Raw genomic sequence first — 18,840 nt, forward strand, 5'->3', positions numbered from 1 at the left:
TCATGATGGATATATTTACTCAGCAGTGTGGCCACCAGTCAGTGGTAACCATGTTGGAGCTTTATGTTCAAATTGATGAGGCAGGAAGTTCATCAGTACCTGTTTCAACGAATCCTGCAACCACTCATCCGACGTTGACAGACGAGGGCGTCACACAAGTGGAGATCCATGAAGCTGAACCAGAGAATGTTCCTACAGTTAATTTGGATGATGATCATGATGATCTCCACCATCACCTTATTGACAATCCTGACATCATATATTCAGAACCATAGGGAAGCGAAGATGAAAGAAGGCTTCAAGATTCCGATGGAGACTCATCGGACTCAGACCAAGAGGGTGGACAACATACAACACCTGATCTCCCTGTTAATTCTCAAGTGCACGGTATATTCAACCAACTTATCCTATAAATTACGAATAATTTAATTATGCATGTACTAATTTTTGTTTTATGTCCAGCTATCCCAAACACCACACCATTTTGGAATTCTGCTCCACACTACTCATATATCAATTGGGCTCACCCAGATGAGGAGACGGATTTTTTTCCTGGTAGCGATGTGGGTGGATCATGGGAGTTAGGTGATGATTTGTATGTTGGTTTGCGTTTTGAGAGCAAGGAAGATGCCAAGATGGGCCTTAAGTATTATTGTTTCAAACGTCATCAAACCTATAAGATACTCGAATCCAAACCAACTTATTTTACTGCCAATTGTCCCAATCATTTGGATGGATGCCTTTGGAGGATGAGAGCACGCATGGACAAAAATATCGATAAGTGGGTTATATCTAGGTGGGTCGGCCCTCATGCGTGCGTCAATCCGATGAGATCGCAGGACCACACCAAGATGACTTCCGATGTCATATGCTCTTACATATTGGGTATGATTGTTGTCATCTATATAATTTCCTTGCTCTTAAAAGGAATATTAACTTATAATATCGTTAATATGTTACAGGCATGGTAGGTGGTCGGCCATTTGTCCCCATTGCAGCCATACAGGAGAGAATCAGCGGGGAACTTAACTACCAAGTGTCATACATGAAAGCTTGGTTAGCGAAGCAAAGGGCACTTGCGAAGGTGTTTGACAATTGGGAAGAATCTTACGCAGAGCTCCCAAGATGGCTTGGTTATATGAGTTCATTTTCCCCAGGATCCTACTACTATATTTACACAGATGCTTATATCGGTGCGGATGGTTTTGTTGATGGTAGTGTTCGCAAATTCCGTCGAGTGTTCTGGACTTTCAAACAATGTTGCGAAGCTTTCAACTATTGTAAGCCGATGATCCAGATAGATGGCACTTTTATGTATGGAAAGTATAAAGGAACGTTGTTGATTGCCACCACTCAGGACGGAAACTCTAACATTTTACCGATAGCTTTTGCAATAGTGGAGAGTGAAAGTACGAGTTCATGGGGTTGGTTTTTGCGTTTGATAAGGCAACATGTTACTCAGAAACAAGGTATATGTTTGATATCAGACAGACATGCAGGCATCAAGGCCGCGGTAAGGGATGCGAGAAATGGGTGGCAGCCTCCAAATGCGCATCATGTGTATTGCATCTGCCACATTGCTAGCAACTTCAACCATAGGTTTAAGAATGCAAAGCTTAAACAAGAGCTGGTTATGATGGGTATTTGTTTGAACTCAATTATATGAGTTTTATTTTTATAAACAAAAAGACTAACATTTGTCACTTGTGCAGGTTACGAGCCATGTTTGTACCTTTTTGAACGGAGGTTGGCCAAGTTTCGACAAACTAGCCCCGCTATCCAGGCATGGATTGATGGAATCAGTAGGGATAAATGGAGCCTCGTCTGTGACATCGATGGTGGTAGATTCGGCCACATGACAACCAACCTTGCAGAGTCTGTTAATAAAGTGTTCAAGGATGCTAGGAACATGCCGATCACTGCACTTGTCAAATGCACATATGCCCGTCTTGTAGATTACTTTGTTCAAAGAGGCATTGCTGCAAGAGATCAACTGCAGGCCCGCCAGGTATACTGCCACAAGGTCATGGTCGCATTAGCCAAAAATCATGAAAAGGCAAGTGCTCATATGGTGCGCACGTATAACGTGGAGCAAACAAGGTTTGAGGTCGAGGAAGGATTTAACCAGCGTACGCATCGTAATGGTTATAGGTGGAGTGTTCGGCTAGACGAGCGAACATGCGAGTGTGGACGTTTCCAAGCCTTCAAGTATCCATGTGATCACGTGATCGCGGCATGCGCTCGACAGTCCATTAACTATTATGATTTTGTTGACCCTGTGTATAAGTTGGAGACTGTAAGGGATGCGTATAAAGCTGAGTGGTGGGCCCTTGGAAATGACTTGAACATTCCTCCAGCAGGTGATGGCCCTCGACTTGTTCCATACCCCACCATGGTGCGTGTTAGAGGCCGCCCAAGGTCAACTCGAATCAGAAATGAGATGGACCTGACAGAGTCTCAACCGAGCCGGCGAAATAATGCACTTCAAAGATGAACTCTTTTACCCTGTTGTAGTTGATGTATTATCTTTGACTGTACAACCCATGATGTATAATAAAGTTGTATAAGAATGAAACATCATTATGAATTCTTGATTTAAAGGGGGAACACTTTTTTTTTAATTGCAAACCACATAACTAAACGATGATGCCATACAACCTTAAAACAACAAACATTTTATTAGAAAAAAAAAACCAGAAAGCTTAATTGGAAATATAAAAAAAAACACAATCAACTTTGGTCTTGGTTCATGGAAGGATCATAACCCGACATATTGTAGCCTGTGAGGGATGCCTGGTTCAAATCGAAGTCAAAGGCTGCCTGTGTAGCACGAATCTCAGAATCTGGTGGATGGGCATGTTGCATCTCCGGTGAAGCACCTAGCAAATCATGTAAGGCCCCCCATCCACGCTGGGGGCTAGGTGGGGTCCCCCATGAGGAGGGTATAGACTGGCCATCTGGGGTGAACCACGTGTCAAGTTGGGATCCATCTTGTTGAACCTGCGGCGCTGAACCGTGGTAAGGCTGTGACTCTGGAACTGGCGCAGGTTGATAATACTGTTCAAACTCACGGGACCCACTACCACTGTAATGTTGCTCTTGTTGGTAAGGTTGCTGAAATGCGAATGATGCCTCTTGTTGCTGAAATCCTGAAGTATTACCATGTCCCTGATAAGAAGACCCATCACCACTATAGTGGTATGATGTGTAGGAATCACCAGTATGGGTGGGAGCCAACCAAAATTGCCCGGAAGGCAGCTGTTGGGGTACATCAATTATAACTGGTTTAGCTTTTTCTTTATGTTTTTCCCGCCGGGAGAAATCCTTTCCTTCTTGCCTTCCGAGCTTTGGGTGAAAATTTTGTGCTACCTCAGGGATCTGAACAGGCTCCATTGGCGGCGCTTCTAGCGGGGGAATAGTGATCCGCCCCATCTCCTCGCATAACGCAAGGCAATGCATGACCTGCTTCTGAAGGTTATCAATTGTGTACCTCCCTTGTCCAATCAGCGGCAGCCCATACCAGATGTGATGGATATTCGCAGCCTACAATTAGAACAAAATAAAATGTAGGGTAGGGTAAGCATTAAGCATAAATTATATTAAAAAAATGTATAGATTAACATAAATTCAATAGGTAAGCATAACATTACCAATTGACCCAATGCTGCTCCTTTACGTGTTAGCCAGCGACGAGAGTGTTGTGAATACCACCTCATGTATTGATCACTGCCTTGTGCAAGCCTTATTAAACTAGGGCCTTCAGCCAATTGGTGATGTTTGTTTTCCCAAGCTAAAATAAAAGGTGTCAACTTATCAACCCAATCCCAATCATGTTTTCCCGACAGTGACATGTCATGCACCTTATCGTCTTGGAGAGGTTTGTTAGGAACATGTTGCTGAAATCCAAATTGTTGCATCACTCGATCAGGCTGATGTCATTCAACAATTAAAAATGATATCATGGGTGCAATACATCTCCACAAATGCAAGTTGTCCCGACATATTGGAGATAGTTGCTGCAGGAGACTATGTGGATAAGGCATCCACACAAACTACATCAACAAGAAGGAAGAGTTTAGACTTGGACAAATATAATATCGCAGTCATATATCTTTAATGACAGGTACTCACTTGTTCAGTTTTAAGTGTGTCAAGGTAATGCCTCCAGTACGGCAACTGATACTTTATCCAGTCAGCATCTTCTCTCCACCTATATAATAAAAATAAGTTCGGTTGGTATAAGTTAGGTGACCTCTGATTGCATCGGGAACGCTACGTATGAGTCTCTCATGCACAACTCGTGAATCACGTGATCGTCGAACTTTGAGAATTTTATTTGTTTGTCCATTCCAGACTTTATCTGAAATGTGTGCTCCTTCCCCAGTAAGATACAACAAACTAGTGTTTGTGGGCCCAGGATTGATCGCCAATTCCTCTGCCATTGAAATTTTACAGAGGCTTGTAATGGGATTAACAACTTTGCAACTATGGAAGAAACTAAGAAGGAATGGGAATGGAGAATAAGTGAAGTGAATTTATGAAGGTTTGGAGAATAATTGAAGTGAAATTAGGTAGGTTTGGAGTGAATTTATGAAGGAGAGTGGAATGAAGGTGCTGGGGCGAATTTACTTCTGGTGGTCCTTTTATAGGGGTTTAAACCGCCAGAAATGGTTTATCATGCGTTTAAGTCCAAGCGTATCATGCATACGTCTAGGTCCACGCGTATGCCTGCTGCCTGTCTCCCTGTCCCCCTGTCGCCTGGCAGCCGTGATAGACGTGCCTTGACTTCGCCTGGTTCCATGCGTGCCTTGACTTGACTTCACCTAGTCCCAAACGCATCGATCGCGTGCCTTGACTTCGCCTGCTTCCAAACGCATCGAGTCTGACATGATTCAGAGATTCTCCTTGGGAATGAAGGGAATCTCTGACCGATTGATGGGTGCATGGGATTCGTTTAAGGTGGGGCGAATGTCATGCATGGATACGTGTGATGTGTAGAGTATCCTACAATGGTTGCCACGCGGGCTCCAAGCTGGCCTGAAACACACCATTCCTATAAATATGATTTTTTTTCACCCCTTTTTTGTAATTAATTTTTTTTTTCGCATTATTCATATTTTTTTTCTAATTTTACTAGTATGATGTGCAACTATTGAATTATAATTAGATAGAAAAGAATGTAATTAATAGAGAAGATTTGTGGTTGGTTAATATGAAAAGTGATGAGTGAGAGAAAATGTATTAAATGAGAGTATAGGGGGAAAAAATTAACAAAAAATTCATTATATTTTCAAAACAACAAACATTTTTAAATATTGAAAGAAGATCTAAAACAACAAACTTTCTGGAACATAATGAGTATTTTTGTGATTACTGTGTATAAAACTTCACTGATAAAGATGTTCTAGTTCTCACCCTTTCTTTTTTCTTAACTTTTACAGTTCAAACAACTATGTCTCTCTATCTCTCACTAGGAAAATAGGTTCTATCTAACATGGGTTAGTGAAAAATTTACCCACCGTGGTACAATTTATTCTCTGTTGTTAGAATTGTTGGTTAAATAGTAGGTGATTTAGATTGAAGATTCAAAATAATCACAATAACAAAAATACCTCTAACTCACTTTTTCCCTGGGAGGACCTCTCTTTCGTTATGATCACTCCATCTCTGCCGCCAAGCTCAAGGCATACCACTGTGCTTCTCATCTAAGCCACCACAGCAGTAACTCACCAACCTAGCCACTCTAACTCATGCCAAATTCCCTTGGCAAAAAATTTGTGCATCATCATCATCTTCGTTCTCGAACATTCTATTCTTATATCTCATTTCAATCCTATCGTTGTCGCGACCCAACTTTTGAAGCTCTTGTAGATTCTGATCGCTGTCAGGTGGCACTCATGTGAGTCCTTCGTTGAAGGAAGCGTTTTCAAAGTTTACTAGGTCAATGTTGCCACCGCTGAACAAGTAGATGGAGGGATGGCTGAGGAAGCCTTCGCCTACTTCCGTTTTGGGATTCTATAAAAAAAAAAGACATCAAGTTTCTTCTCGATCCATGAATTTTGTCTCTTCTTTACCCCCCCCCCCCCCCACACCACCACTCCTAAGAACATCTCCAATGCAAGGTTCTTATTTCTTATTTTTGAGTTAAGAACTGAGTTCTTAGTTTTCTTAACCATTGGAGGAGATGACGTGGAGTTCTTAGTTCTTAAAAATAAGAACTAGGTTCTTATATAAGAAGTTTTACTTTTTGAGTTCTTAATATGAAAAGTTAATTTTTTCTCTCTCATTCATCAATTCATTTAATTTAGATATTGAATTAGCATTTAAATTTAAATCAAAATTATATGAAAGTAAAAAATATTACTACTATAATGATATTGTGGGACCAAATGAATAGTGCTAAGAACTAAGAATTAAGAACTCATGGTTGAAGCAAAATGTGTATAGAGTTGCTTAAGCACATGCGGTAGTACGGGCCTACATGAATAGTGCTAAGAACTAAGAAATAAGAACTAGCATTGGAGATGCTCTAATGTTATTATACTGAAACTACTCAAAATCCTAACTTTAATCCCAAATACCGAATAATTGAAGTCCTTAACTAATTCATTGAAGTAAACACCATGAATTTGCAAATCCAACCAGTTTACTTGGTATGGGTGATGCTTAATCCTGAACTTTATCAATATATATAAAATTTTATTATTTTATATATACATATATATTATATTGATGATTAACTAATCATGGAAACTCCTTAATAGGAGTATAAGAGTTTGTAACCATAAATATATATATATATATATATTGGTTGAATATTAATTTATTCTATTTTTTATATACAAAACTTAATGAGTTCTACTTCTTAATTTGTTAACAAGTTGATCATATTTGAAGTTTGAACAGTAAGGTAGTAAGGTACCATATTTTTTGTAAAATGATATAAAAATTTCACTTACAATAAAATAATATAAGCAGCCTTTTATTTTGCAAGAAAATTCATGCATCGAGATAGATTATGACGTGAGTCTGAGGCTACGACAAGTTTTGGCAAGCTCAAAACCCAATGGGTTGAGTTTGGGTGTGGGAGTTTGGGTTTAGGAAAGCTTAAATTTCGAACCGACCCGAACCAGTTTCACCTTACTTTTATTCAAAACTTATGAATGCAAGAATTAATAAATTCTCACGAAAAAAAAGTAAAGGAGTGAATTCAAACCTATTAAATTGCGTAATCGCATTGTAATTTGTATATTGGCACGCAAAACTTAAGAAATTATGATTTTTACCCGAAAGCCCGTGAGAAGAGGTCAGAACCAGAGGTTTGTCCTCGTGTCTCGTACAATTCATATTAGAATGGGACACGACACCACTCTCATGCACACGCGTGCACGTTCATCTCGCATACGAATTCATTCGGTCAAGAATCAGGATGATCAGGGTAGTCGGTAATGTGACTGTGTTTTACCAAAAGTGCACGTGAAGATACATACATATATACATACTCAAAGAATGTGAGAACTCTTGAGAGAGATTGAGAGAGATTGAAGAAGAAGAAGAAACTTTGATATTCTGATTTCAACTGAATTGCAATACAACACTGTAGATAGCTATTTATACCTAGATTAGACACTAACTAATTATATAACAACCTAACAAACTCTAAACTAATCAGTAACTAACATGCCAGCTCATGCCAGCTTACAATGAACTTCTATATTATTACAATATAGTCCTTGTACTACTACTTATTACTAATAGTGATCCTGTGAACTTTTACACCCTCCCACAAGCTGAAGGTGGAAAGATATTGATCATTGCAAGTTTAGCCAGAAATCCCTGAAAGATCCGAGGCTGCAAAGCTTTAGTGAAGATATCTGCAACTTGCAAAGCTGTTGGAATAGGCAATAGCTTGACAACTCCAGCTTGCAACTTCTCTCGGACAACATGGCAATCAATTTCCAAGTGTTTAGTCCTTTCATGAAACACTGGATTGGCAGCAATATGCAAAGCACTTTGGTTATCACAAAACAAAGCAGGTGTTTTAAGACAAGAAATTCTCAAGTCTTTCAACAAGTAAAGTAGCCATTGTAGTTCACAAGTGGCATAGGCAAGAGCTCTATATTCTGCTTCACTAGAAGACCTGGATACTGTGACCTGCTTCTTTGCTTTCCAAGATATGAGTGAATTACCAAGATAAAAACAGTACCCTGATATTGACCTTCTCGTATCCAAGCAACCTGCCCAATCTGCATCTGAATAACCTTGTAAAGTGATTGGAGTGTTTCTGGAAAAAAACAAACCAAGTCCTGGAGATGCTTTCAAGTACTTTAAAACTCTAAGTGCTGCTGTGTAATGTATATCAGTAGGTTGGCTCATGAACTGGCTCAGTTGCTGTGTTGCAAAAGAAATATCTGGTCTAGTGTGTGTCAAATACAACAATCTGCCTACCAATCTGCGATATCCCATGACATCTTCACAAGGTTTTCCTTGATCGATTGTTAACTTGAGAGCTGGATCCAATGGAGTGGAAACTGGCTTACTACCAAGATTTCCAGTTTCTTGAAGCAAATCCAAACAGTATTTCCTTTGACACAATGAGATTCCAGAGGTAGAATGAGCTACTTCTAGGCCAAGGAAATATTTCAAAACACCTAGATCTTTAATACCAAATGCTGAATGTAGAGAATCCTTAACCATTTGAAATTCTAAGAGACTGTTACCAACCAGAATAACATCATCCACATAAACAAGCAATCCTGTGAACATGTCTCCTTGAAATTTAACAAATAAAGAGTAATCTGAAGCAGTTTGTGTGTATCCAAGATGTATAAGATGAGCAGCAAGTTTTTCATACCATTTCCTGCTAGCCTGCTTAAGTCCATAAAGTGACTTTTGCAACTTGCATACTTGATTAGGCTTCTCTGTCAAAACTCCTGCCGGGACTTGCATGTACACATCTTCATCTAAAGTTCCATGAAGAAATGCATTGTCTACATCCAGCTGATGCAAATGCCAATTCTGTGCTGCTGCTAAGGCCAGTATTACTCTAACAGTGGTGAGTTTGGCAACTGGAGAAAAAGTGTCAAAATAATCCAGTCCTTCAACTTGATTATATCCTTTTGCTACCAGCCTAGCTTTGTATCTAACTAAAGTGCCATATGCATTCCTCTTAATCCTGTAAACCCATTTATTCCCTATAGGTTTTACACCATTTGGTAAGTCTACCAATTTCCAGGTTCCATTTCTCTCTAGAGCCAATATCTCTGCCTTCATAGCCTCTTGCCAGTGGGAATGCTTATTAGCTTCTTCAAAAGTAGTAGGCTCTTTATCTGATGAGATACTAAGTACATAGGATTGATGTGGTGATGAGAGTTTATCATGAGAATAGTACTGTGTGATGCTATGTACTGTACTAGTTCTGGAAGGCAATGAACTATATTGAAAATTTTGTAGAAAAGCTGGCCTCTTTACTTGTCTACTTGATCTTCTCAAACTTGGAACTTCCCCTTCTTTCTCTGTCTCTGTAGCATCAAGATCTATGGAATGTTGCAAGTTCAGATTCTCAGTCTGAGGAGATAAAGTTAGCCTTTCTGCTTGAGAATTATCAGTAATCACTTCTGGAACAACAGAAGAATCTTTTTCATTCTGCAGCATCTGACTTTCAAGTATAGATTGTGGCACTTCTGACTTCTCAATATCTCCAGGTTTCTTGTCTTGTGCTTGCAAATCTAAACACTCCCAAGTAGGTAGTGTAGAACTCTTATAAGGTAAAATGTGTTCATGAAACACCACATCTCTGGAAATTATGATCTCATGAGTAGATATGTCTAGCAAAACAAATCCCTTTACACCTTGCTTAAATCCCAAGAAGACACACTTCCTGGCTCTTTGGTCTAGTTTAGATCTTTGAGAGGATATTGTACTAGCAAAACATAGTGATCCAAACACTTTTAAACTCTCTAAATCTGCTTTCTCTTGATAAAGTAAATGATAAGGTGACCTATCATTTAACAGCTTGCTTGGTATCCTGTTCATAAGGAAGACTGCATGTAACACAGCATAGCTCCACATTTTCTTGGGCAATTTAGACTGAAAAAGCAATGCTCTGGCTATGTTCAGAATGTGCTGATGCTTCCTTTCTACCCTCCCATTCTGCTGAGGTGTATGAATACAACTTCTCTGATGTAGAATACCCTTTGCAGAATAGAAAGATGGCATGATGAACTCAGGTCCATTGTCAGTTCTAATAGCTTTAACAGTATGCCCAAACTGAGTTTGTACCATGGCCACAAATGACTGAACCTGATGCTGAACTTGTCCTTTATTATTAAGCAAGACTATCCAAACAAATCTGCTGTGATCATCCAAAACAGTAAGGAAATATTTGTGATTATGTACTGAGGGAATAGCAAGTGGCCCCCAAATGTCCATGTGCACAAGATCAAAGCAATTCTTAGAATTATGTAAACTGTCAGGGAACATTTTCCTCTTCTGCTTGGCCAGATGACAGATATCACATACTAGTAAACTACTAATATTTACTGAACTATGGAATTTATTCAAAGCTTGAATCTTATCATGAGACAAATGTCCCTACCTAAAATGCCACAAAGCTCCAGGTGGAATAACCTGAGTGGAGCTGTTTATTTCAGAAACAGAATGCTGAACACTAAAACATACACTAGAAGGACTTGTAACTACTAAATGGTATAACTTGTCTTCCTTCAAGCTACCCAAACCAATCCTCTTCTGGGAATGCACCTCCTGAATATCACAAGTGAATTCACCAAAAATGATGTCACAATGATTTCTCTTTGCCAATTTATGTACTGAAACTAAATTGTAGCTAAACTCAGGAACAAATAAGACATGAGTTAACAATATTAGACTTGTAAGTCTAACTGTTCCTACATAACAGGTATCTATGATTGTTCCATTTGGCAAACTAACGCTTATAGGCTTTACTTCAGCTAGAGTCTCAAAACACAACTTGTTAAAACAAATGTGGTCACTAGCTCCTGAGTCAATCACCCAATCTCTACTATCATACTTTTGTGAACAAGAGAGAGCAAAATGCTTACCATGCCCTGTGGTTCCTGAATTATGATTAGTAGTTCTGATCACATGATTAACTGCAACTTGTCCTGTTTCTGCAACTTTCTTTGATGAACCAGCAACTTGTTGAATTATAGACACTATTCTTTTGTACTGATCAGCTGTGAATGGTTCTTCACTCTCTTTTATTTGAATTGAGTCATCTCCTTGATCATCTTCTGTATCATAACCTCCACTACCTCCACTGACATTGTTTACATGAGTAGTGGAGTTAGAAGCAAATTTAGTATTGGAAGTGTTGGGATAACCATGCAGTTTATAGCAGATGTCAATAATATGACCAGGCTTCTTGCAATAGGTACAAAATTTTCCTGCACCCTTGTATCCATAATAGCTAGAATTTCCAGAATAACTAGAATTAGGCATTTTTCCCCTGCCATATGACTTTCTTCCTTCTGCAACATTCACTATAACCTTTGATTCATCACTTTCTTCAAAATCTGACTGTCTTTCATGTTGCATAGCTAAAGAAACAACTTTTGCTATGGATGGCAGAGGATTAGACATCAAAATCTGAGACTTAATAACTCCAAAATTCTCATTCAGTCCCAAAAGAAATCTAATAGCATTATCTTGCTCCCTAAACAATTTTACTTGCTCTATGGCTTCACATCTACAGTGAACAGTACATCTACATTGAGGTATTGGTCGATAGTGCTCCAATTCTTCCCAAAGAGTTTTGATTTCAGTGTAATAATCGTTTACTGACATAGAATTTTGCTTTAAGCTACTGATTTCATTTTGCAATTCAGCAATTCTCACTAAATCTCCCTGAGAAAATCGATCACGAAGATCCTTCCAAGCATCACAAGCATTTTCAACAAAAACTATGCTATTAGCAATTGTAGAAGTTACCGAATTGAGTATCCATGAATGGATCAAGCTGTTGCAGCGATCCCAAGCATCGTAGTTGGCATCACCAGGTACTGCAACTGGAATTTCGCCATTGATAAACTTGAACTTGTTCTTCGCCACAAGTGCTCGCTTCATCGATCGAGCCCAGGCACTGTAATTCCTTCCATTGAGAGGTGGAGATACCATTGTAGCCGACGGATTTTCACCGGAATGAATGTAATACGGCGAAATCGGATTTTGCGCTGGATCCTGAACCACATGTGCTTGCTGATTTCCATTGTTGTTGTTGATTTGTGCGTTTCGCACCATTTCTGCGGAAGCTGGTGATGGCAGAGCCCAATCTAGGGCTCTGATACCATCAAAGAATGTGAGAACTCTTGAGAGAGATTGAAGAAGAAGAAGAAACTTTGATATTCTGATTTCAACTGAATTGCAATACAAGACTGTAGATAGCTATTTATACCTAGATTAGACACTAACTAATTATATAACAACCTAACAAACTCTAAACTAATCAGTAACTAACATGCCAGCTCATGCCAGCTTACAATGAACTTCTATATTATTACAATATAGTCCTTGTACTACTACTTATTACTAATAGTGATCCTGTGAACTTTTACACATACATTATTGTGACGCAGATACTATCATTCTATTCTATATTCAAATTAATTGTTGTTTCAGCAGAACTTGATTTAATTGTGACGCAGATACTATCATTCTATTCTATATTCAAATTAATTGTTGTCGTTTACTACTTAGGGTCTGCTATACAGAGATCTATTACAGGTTAAATTACTTTATAAAATTGTTTTTCTGCTTAAAATGTTTATGTATGTATGTTTCAGTGCTATGGAAAAGAATATGCATGGGTGGGTTAAGTTAAAGGGGGATCAGACAATGCGCGCATAACACAAAAGGGTAATGTGAATAAAGCCTGCAAACACGTCTACACACCTTGGAAGTTTTCCTGCTAGCTAGGGACACCCCTTCTGCAATTAAGTAATACTAGGATTTTGACCCGTGCTATGCACGGGGTCTTTATACGTAATTTTTTATGGGTTAAGATCTAATTGAAATGTATAGTTATACCCAATTTTCAATCAATTGAAAGCAGTACTGAGATAGTTCTTAACAACATTGTGACACAAGATTTGCAACGCTTTGCTGTTTGAAGAACCAACACATCTTGGTGTCTTATACTGACTAACAGCGGTTCCTAATCCAAGGTAATGATCAAGAACCTTCTGGAATGTTCCTCTCCTAACAACTCGGAGTTCAAGGGGCCCAATGCAGTTAACTTTGCGAGAACTTGTGTAGCTTGCATCAATGAAAGACTTGTCTAAACAATTGCAGCATTGACTGAGTAAATTTTCACTTGCTTCACCACTGATTTCCCAGAAAATGACATAGTGATCTGGTTCTGTGGTTAAATCAACATGGCTAGTGAAGTCAACAATTCCACTTTCTCCTCTGCTAAAAATTTGGCAGTGGCTTCCACAGCTAGCTGCAAATCCTTTTCAGTGTTCTTGTCAATGTTGATGTTCAACAGAAGACTGCTCCGGCGAACAAATTTGAGTTCCGGAGTCGAGTTATGGAACCCCATAACCTTTACCACATCTCCTAGCCTATACCGGTACAAACCTGCAATTTGCAGCATACATGTTTGGATCAGTTTTTATTTCGTAATAATCAATTAGTTTGGAAGAACTAAAGTCAAGGGGCAATTTATAAACACATACCATCAAGTTACCACGGAAAGCAAATAACCATAAGCAATCCAGTAAGATCTTGGTCGAAAGACACCGAAGAAACAATTCATGCACACCCTCAAATTAAAGTAAAATTAATTGTCCTTTTCTATGGAAAAGATCTGAAATGCTTGACATCTAGCTCCGAAAGCCAGATAAGCGACACAATGGAGCAATCACATTAGAGCAATAACGTAAAATGAATGACGAAATCCCGTTGAAGTCCATCCCACTTCCATGAGACCCCAATTCTTCCCTAAAATTAAAGTAAAACTGATTTTAAAGCTAAAATGGAATGAAGTCTTACATATCAAAGAAGGATGATACCCTTGAATCAAGCAGCCCAAAATTCAAATAGGTAGTTGTAAAATAGAAATAAACTTTCATCGTTTCATTTTTATGATCATCGTTTGTTTCTCGAGTGAAAGGAGGTGTATAGTAAAACCTATAATAAAATCTGATTGGGGAAAAAAATAAGGTCAAAGCAGAAAATTAATTTCAGGTTAATTTGAACTTACCTTTTGATCACCTTGATAAAAAAAACTGGGTAGAAACAATAGACTTGGAAGGCACAAATGGATTTGACCAACCCACTTAGCAGAGGAAGTCTTTCACCGATCTGAAAGAGAGAAATGAGTGGACCAATGTTGGAAGCAACAAAAAAAAAGTGGACTTGAGAGCAAATGGAAGAGACCGAAAACTTGAAGCAACTAATTAAAAACTGGAGAAGGCCATGAAAACACGTTAGAGAACATATTAGTAGAGCATATGTAGCATTGAATCAGGTATATTTGACATTCCATTAAACAGGCATCACCTTACACTCTGCATAATTGAGATGTCAATTATCATTATAAAACAAATAATGATCGAGAGTTCCAGAAAGAAATTTATATTCAATTGAAAATATTTAATTCCATAGGACAATTAAGTATCAAACATCCATAAGATCAATTACAATTTGGCTTCAAATTTTCTCAACAAAGATGGAAATCAAACTTAAATAAAGGCTTCCTTTAAGCAGCTTTGGCATGCCAGTGCCTTGAACCTTTCCAATTCCTATGTGAGTCATCAACTTTGCGGGCGCTATATCATATTCTTGAAGATCTTCTCCAAGAGAAGCTGCTGTTCAAACTTTGTCCTCACTCCAAATAGGAAAGCATTTAAATGAAAAGTGTCTCAACCTAGTCCAAGTTCATGGATGCCATTCTCAACAGAAAAATGATTCAGCAGATCCTAAAATACAAATAGACCAAAGTAAGACTCAGTAATAAATTTGGTTAATAAAACACTCGCATATAGAAAACTGAGGATGATCGCTAGAAGCATTGAACAATGATATTTGCATTCAATTAAAAACATCCATAGTTCAACCAAATATGGCTGCAGAATTATTAAACGAAACTGGGAACAACAGTTAAATGAAAGTCTGATAAATGAGTCAACCAATGCTCCAGATTCAATTTAGTCTTCAAACTTGGCCCCTAGGGCTTGAGGTTGTTTTCTTTTGCTACTGAACATTCCTTTTTAAAAGTACAAAAAAATTACTCATTTAACTCCATCCAAATTATACATAAATGCTAAATGTAACGACATCATAGTAATACCCAGGCCTATTTTAGAATCCCACATAAACTTATATTTTCTTGCAAACTATGCTGAAAAAGTTAATGTAAATAGCATTTCTTCAATTTTTAGTCTGCTGAGCTGGCTCATAAACTGCACAGGAACATTGGCCGTACAAGTGATGTGCAATTGTGAAACCTGTTGGCGTCTCATTAAAAAGTGGTTGGAATTGTCTTTAATTGAAAGCAGTGGGATGCCCTGCTCATGCCTGAAAAAAATTTCAGGATTTACTCTGGTCTTTATCTTCACCAACCTATTGAAGTTATCCTTAAATGTGTTATGAGAGTATTTAAAAATTAAAATCAAAGGGTAAAAAATTAGGCAGCAATAACTGAATCCTGGAGGGGTCCTTATATAAATGTCTAAAGATATAGTACTAAATACCATCAATTGTTTATACCAAAGCAATAAAGTTTAATCTTAAATTTTAGTCTTACAATTTCCCATGTCATATTGTCATTAGAGCAAAATCGTACAGGCTAAGGAGAGACAATCACCCAACAGAGGCTATCCAAAAAAAAACCTTGTACCAACAGAGGAATAATTAAAAGATGAAAGCAAAATCAAGAAAAACCTAAATGATTGAAGAACATCAATAACAAACAGACATGAAAGAAGTCATGCTGCTTTGCCTTTTAAATTACAGTTTGCTGCTCTTAGTCAAAAGCATAACAAATGAAATTAATTTACAGAGTCTACAATTTCCATATTTCTTAGTAAATAGTCTATGCAGAATCACTATGACACAATAAATTACCTTATGATATCCCAGAAGATTGAAACTGCTTAATGTTAGGTGGCTGCAGCTAGATTAGGAAAAAGAGAAGTACCACATTTCACTGGACATGGGCTCAGTTAAGTCATCGATCAAAATCTCTTATAAAACAAAGGCTCAAATCTCAATCAAAACATCAACCAAAATCCCCTCACTCAATAGAATTTCATATTCCTATGTAGAGAATCATGTAGCTGAAAAAATTTCATCGACCAAGATAGCCCGCCAACTCTACTAAACACAACACACAATTTATTCTTCTCTTGGCTTTTACGCTCACAATTTTTTTCCAGTTTTGTAACCTGCAATCTTAGCCTAAAGTATAAAGCAAAAGTATAACCAAAATCTCCTCTTGAAATCTTAGATAAAGAGGATGACAAAAGTATAAGGTCCGCATCAAGAATCAATTAGTGAAGAAGGGAAAGTCCATCAAAGAAACCATGGGAAGGAAAAATCACTAACTCATTAAACTAATAGTCTAAATTTCATTGACTTGTATGGTCTGCCAATGATGATAAGGAAAAGTAAATTAGATATAAGAATAATGATATATCTTCCTATCCAAAATGAAATTTAAAGAGGCAAAAACATACCAGAATGATGAAACTACTTAATACATATCCATTCATCAAAAAAATTCCAACTGCCAAGAAACACCATCAGCAAAAGTCAAATGTTAAGCAAGCAGTTGAAGAAGAATTTAAAAAGCTTTGAAAAACTGTAGAGTGATCTACAGCAAGGAGAATGGCTTACCTCAGTGTGGATTTTCCACCTTCCATGAATGAGCTACCTTCCGAGCAATGGCTTCAATTTTGTCACCCTCGAAATAAAAACAACAATAATCAGAACATGAATAAACCAACATTTCATTCAAATAAAGAAGAAAAACTACAATTTAAACAACCACTGCAATGTAGTAAAGATTCAGAAGAAAGGTATAAACCTCAGCATCAATTAGAACTATATGCAAGGCATAGGGACTCAAGGGATCGTTCACAGGGCATGCTTCCCACATCCGCATAACCCTAGTCCTAATTTTCAAAAAACTCTTCCCAGGGCAAAGACTCTTGACTGGAGTCACACCACCACCCATTGATCAGACCCAAACTTCGAATAAGTGGATCAAGTTTGAGAAAAAAATGGTTGGGAAGAAGGACAGAAAACTGGGACACAATGTGGGAGTTTGAGGAGAAGATGGCTCAATTTATAGAAAAACTCTCAGCAGTTTCGTAGTCCAATTCAAATTGGAAATAAAAAAGAGAAATTTAACATTTCAAATCATAACAGCTGTAAAGAAAATATAGGATACATTAGGGGATAGGAAAAATACCTGTAAAGTGATCTCCATAGGGCAGAGCAGAGAAGAGAAAACCGAATAGCCCAGGGAAGGAGTAGAGGATTGTTGCAGAGGCTACACAGTAGAGGCAGAAGAGGGACGAGCGTTCGTACAAGGGAGAACGCCATGGAGCAGAGGGTACACGGTAGAGGGAGGAGAGGGTCGAGCGTTCGTGGCCTTGTGTGTCAGTGGCGACGGCGGCGGCCGGAAAACACGGGAAGAAGGAGGTGGCCGGATTTCACGGAAGAAAGGTGATAGGGTTCATGTCTGGTAACCCTAGTTGAACAGAAAACTGACAGAAAGGAGAGGAAAGCGCATAGCTTAGGGGTTGCAGAACACCGTCGAAACCGGAAAAGCAGTAGATGGGACGAGCAGAGCCTACGGTAGAACCAGAAGAGGGTGGAACAGAGCGTACACGGAAGAAAGGAGAGATTGAGTGCTGCAAACCCTATGGAAAAATAACCTATCATTCAACTAAAGAAGCCCAAATAAGAAATAGGCCTAACTATCTAACAACTGCATCAAAAAAAAAATGTGCACTATGAACAGTAAAATTGGATCTTGCATTTTAAGTTAGTAGATAACATCTTCATAGTTCTACCATGCCTCATTTCAGACAATATATCTATATTCTTTCAAAAAAAAAAAAAAAGACAACATATCTATTTAAATTATCAAATTGAACTTTGTTGCTAAATTGGGTTTTATCTCATTTAACACATGACTAGAGACCCGCCATGACTAGCTATAATTTTCATCAATTAATTTTATTATAAAAAGAATCAAGATTTTTCTTATCTTTTATGTTTATTAATAGGACCGAAAGTAGTATATTGTTTTTTTTTAACGTGAAGTAGTATTTTGTTAAACTTAAACTTTATAGATACACCCCCTCCCCACCCCCAAAGATATTTAAATAAATTTTCCATTTTATAAATTTATTTTAAAACATTATAACACATTAACACTCAATTAAAAGAAGGACTAGTAATACGTATAGTATGCATATGATGATGATCTTGCTAAAGTTAGGAGAAAAAAAAAGTAGATGTGGCCCAAGAGGAATGGAAATAGCACATTCTAAACGGGAGCAACTGAAAATCGTATTCACGTGGTCAAAGCTATGATATTCCGTTTTTATAAAAACTTATCAACGGTTAGGTAACGTATATAGAAAGAGGAATATAATCATCATAGCATTGCTTTGGACCTTTGCTCAGTTAGCATAAGGTCTCGTTTGGGAAAACAATCTAATTAAGTGTTTTTTTGTACATAACCTAATTAAGTATTTATGGTCAAAATATGATCATAATCGTTTATTCGTAAGCTATTTTAAAAAATTTATTGAAAATAAATTAAAAATAAGCTATATATAAGTA

General features: G+C 37.9%; 3 protein-coding genes across 3 annotated transcripts; 1 reads left to right on the plus strand and 2 right to left on the minus strand.

The window, feature by feature from the left end:
* The first annotated feature begins 431 nt into the window (after positions 1-431).
* On the plus strand, positions 432-2,494 carry LOC130713473 (uncharacterized). The gene is made up of 3 exons (XM_057563238.1): positions 432-885; positions 963-1,640; positions 1,713-2,494. The coding sequence occupies exons 1-3, from the start codon at positions 432-434 to the stop codon at positions 2,492-2,494; spliced, it is 1,914 nt and encodes a 637-aa protein (XP_057419221.1).
* An 8,108-nt stretch (positions 2,495-10,602) lies between these two features.
* Positions 10,603-12,279, minus strand: LOC130713474 (uncharacterized). The gene is made up of 2 exons (XM_057563239.1): positions 11,082-12,279; positions 10,603-10,764 (listed from the first exon to the last, which is right to left on the minus strand). Exons 1-2 carry the CDS (start codon positions 12,277-12,279, stop codon positions 10,730-10,732), a joined length of 1,233 nt encoding a protein of 410 aa, XP_057419222.1. The 3' UTR covers positions 10,603-10,729.
* A 797-nt stretch (positions 12,280-13,076) lies between these two features.
* On the minus strand, positions 13,077-17,218 carry LOC130713475 (jasmonoyl--L-amino acid synthetase JAR6-like). Its single transcript, XM_057563240.1, has 4 exons — positions 17,069-17,218; positions 14,909-14,960; positions 13,413-13,617; positions 13,077-13,293 (listed from the first exon to the last, which is right to left on the minus strand). Exons 1-4 carry the CDS (start codon positions 17,216-17,218, stop codon positions 13,077-13,079), a joined length of 624 nt encoding a protein of 207 aa, XP_057419223.1.
* Between the last annotated feature and the right edge of the window lie 1,622 nt (positions 17,219-18,840).

The sequence above is a fragment of the Lotus japonicus genome, chromosome 4, assembly GCF_012489685.1.
Source record: "Lotus japonicus ecotype B-129 chromosome 4, LjGifu_v1.2".
In the NCBI taxonomy this organism is placed as follows: domain Eukaryota; kingdom Viridiplantae; phylum Streptophyta; class Magnoliopsida; order Fabales; family Fabaceae; genus Lotus; species Lotus japonicus.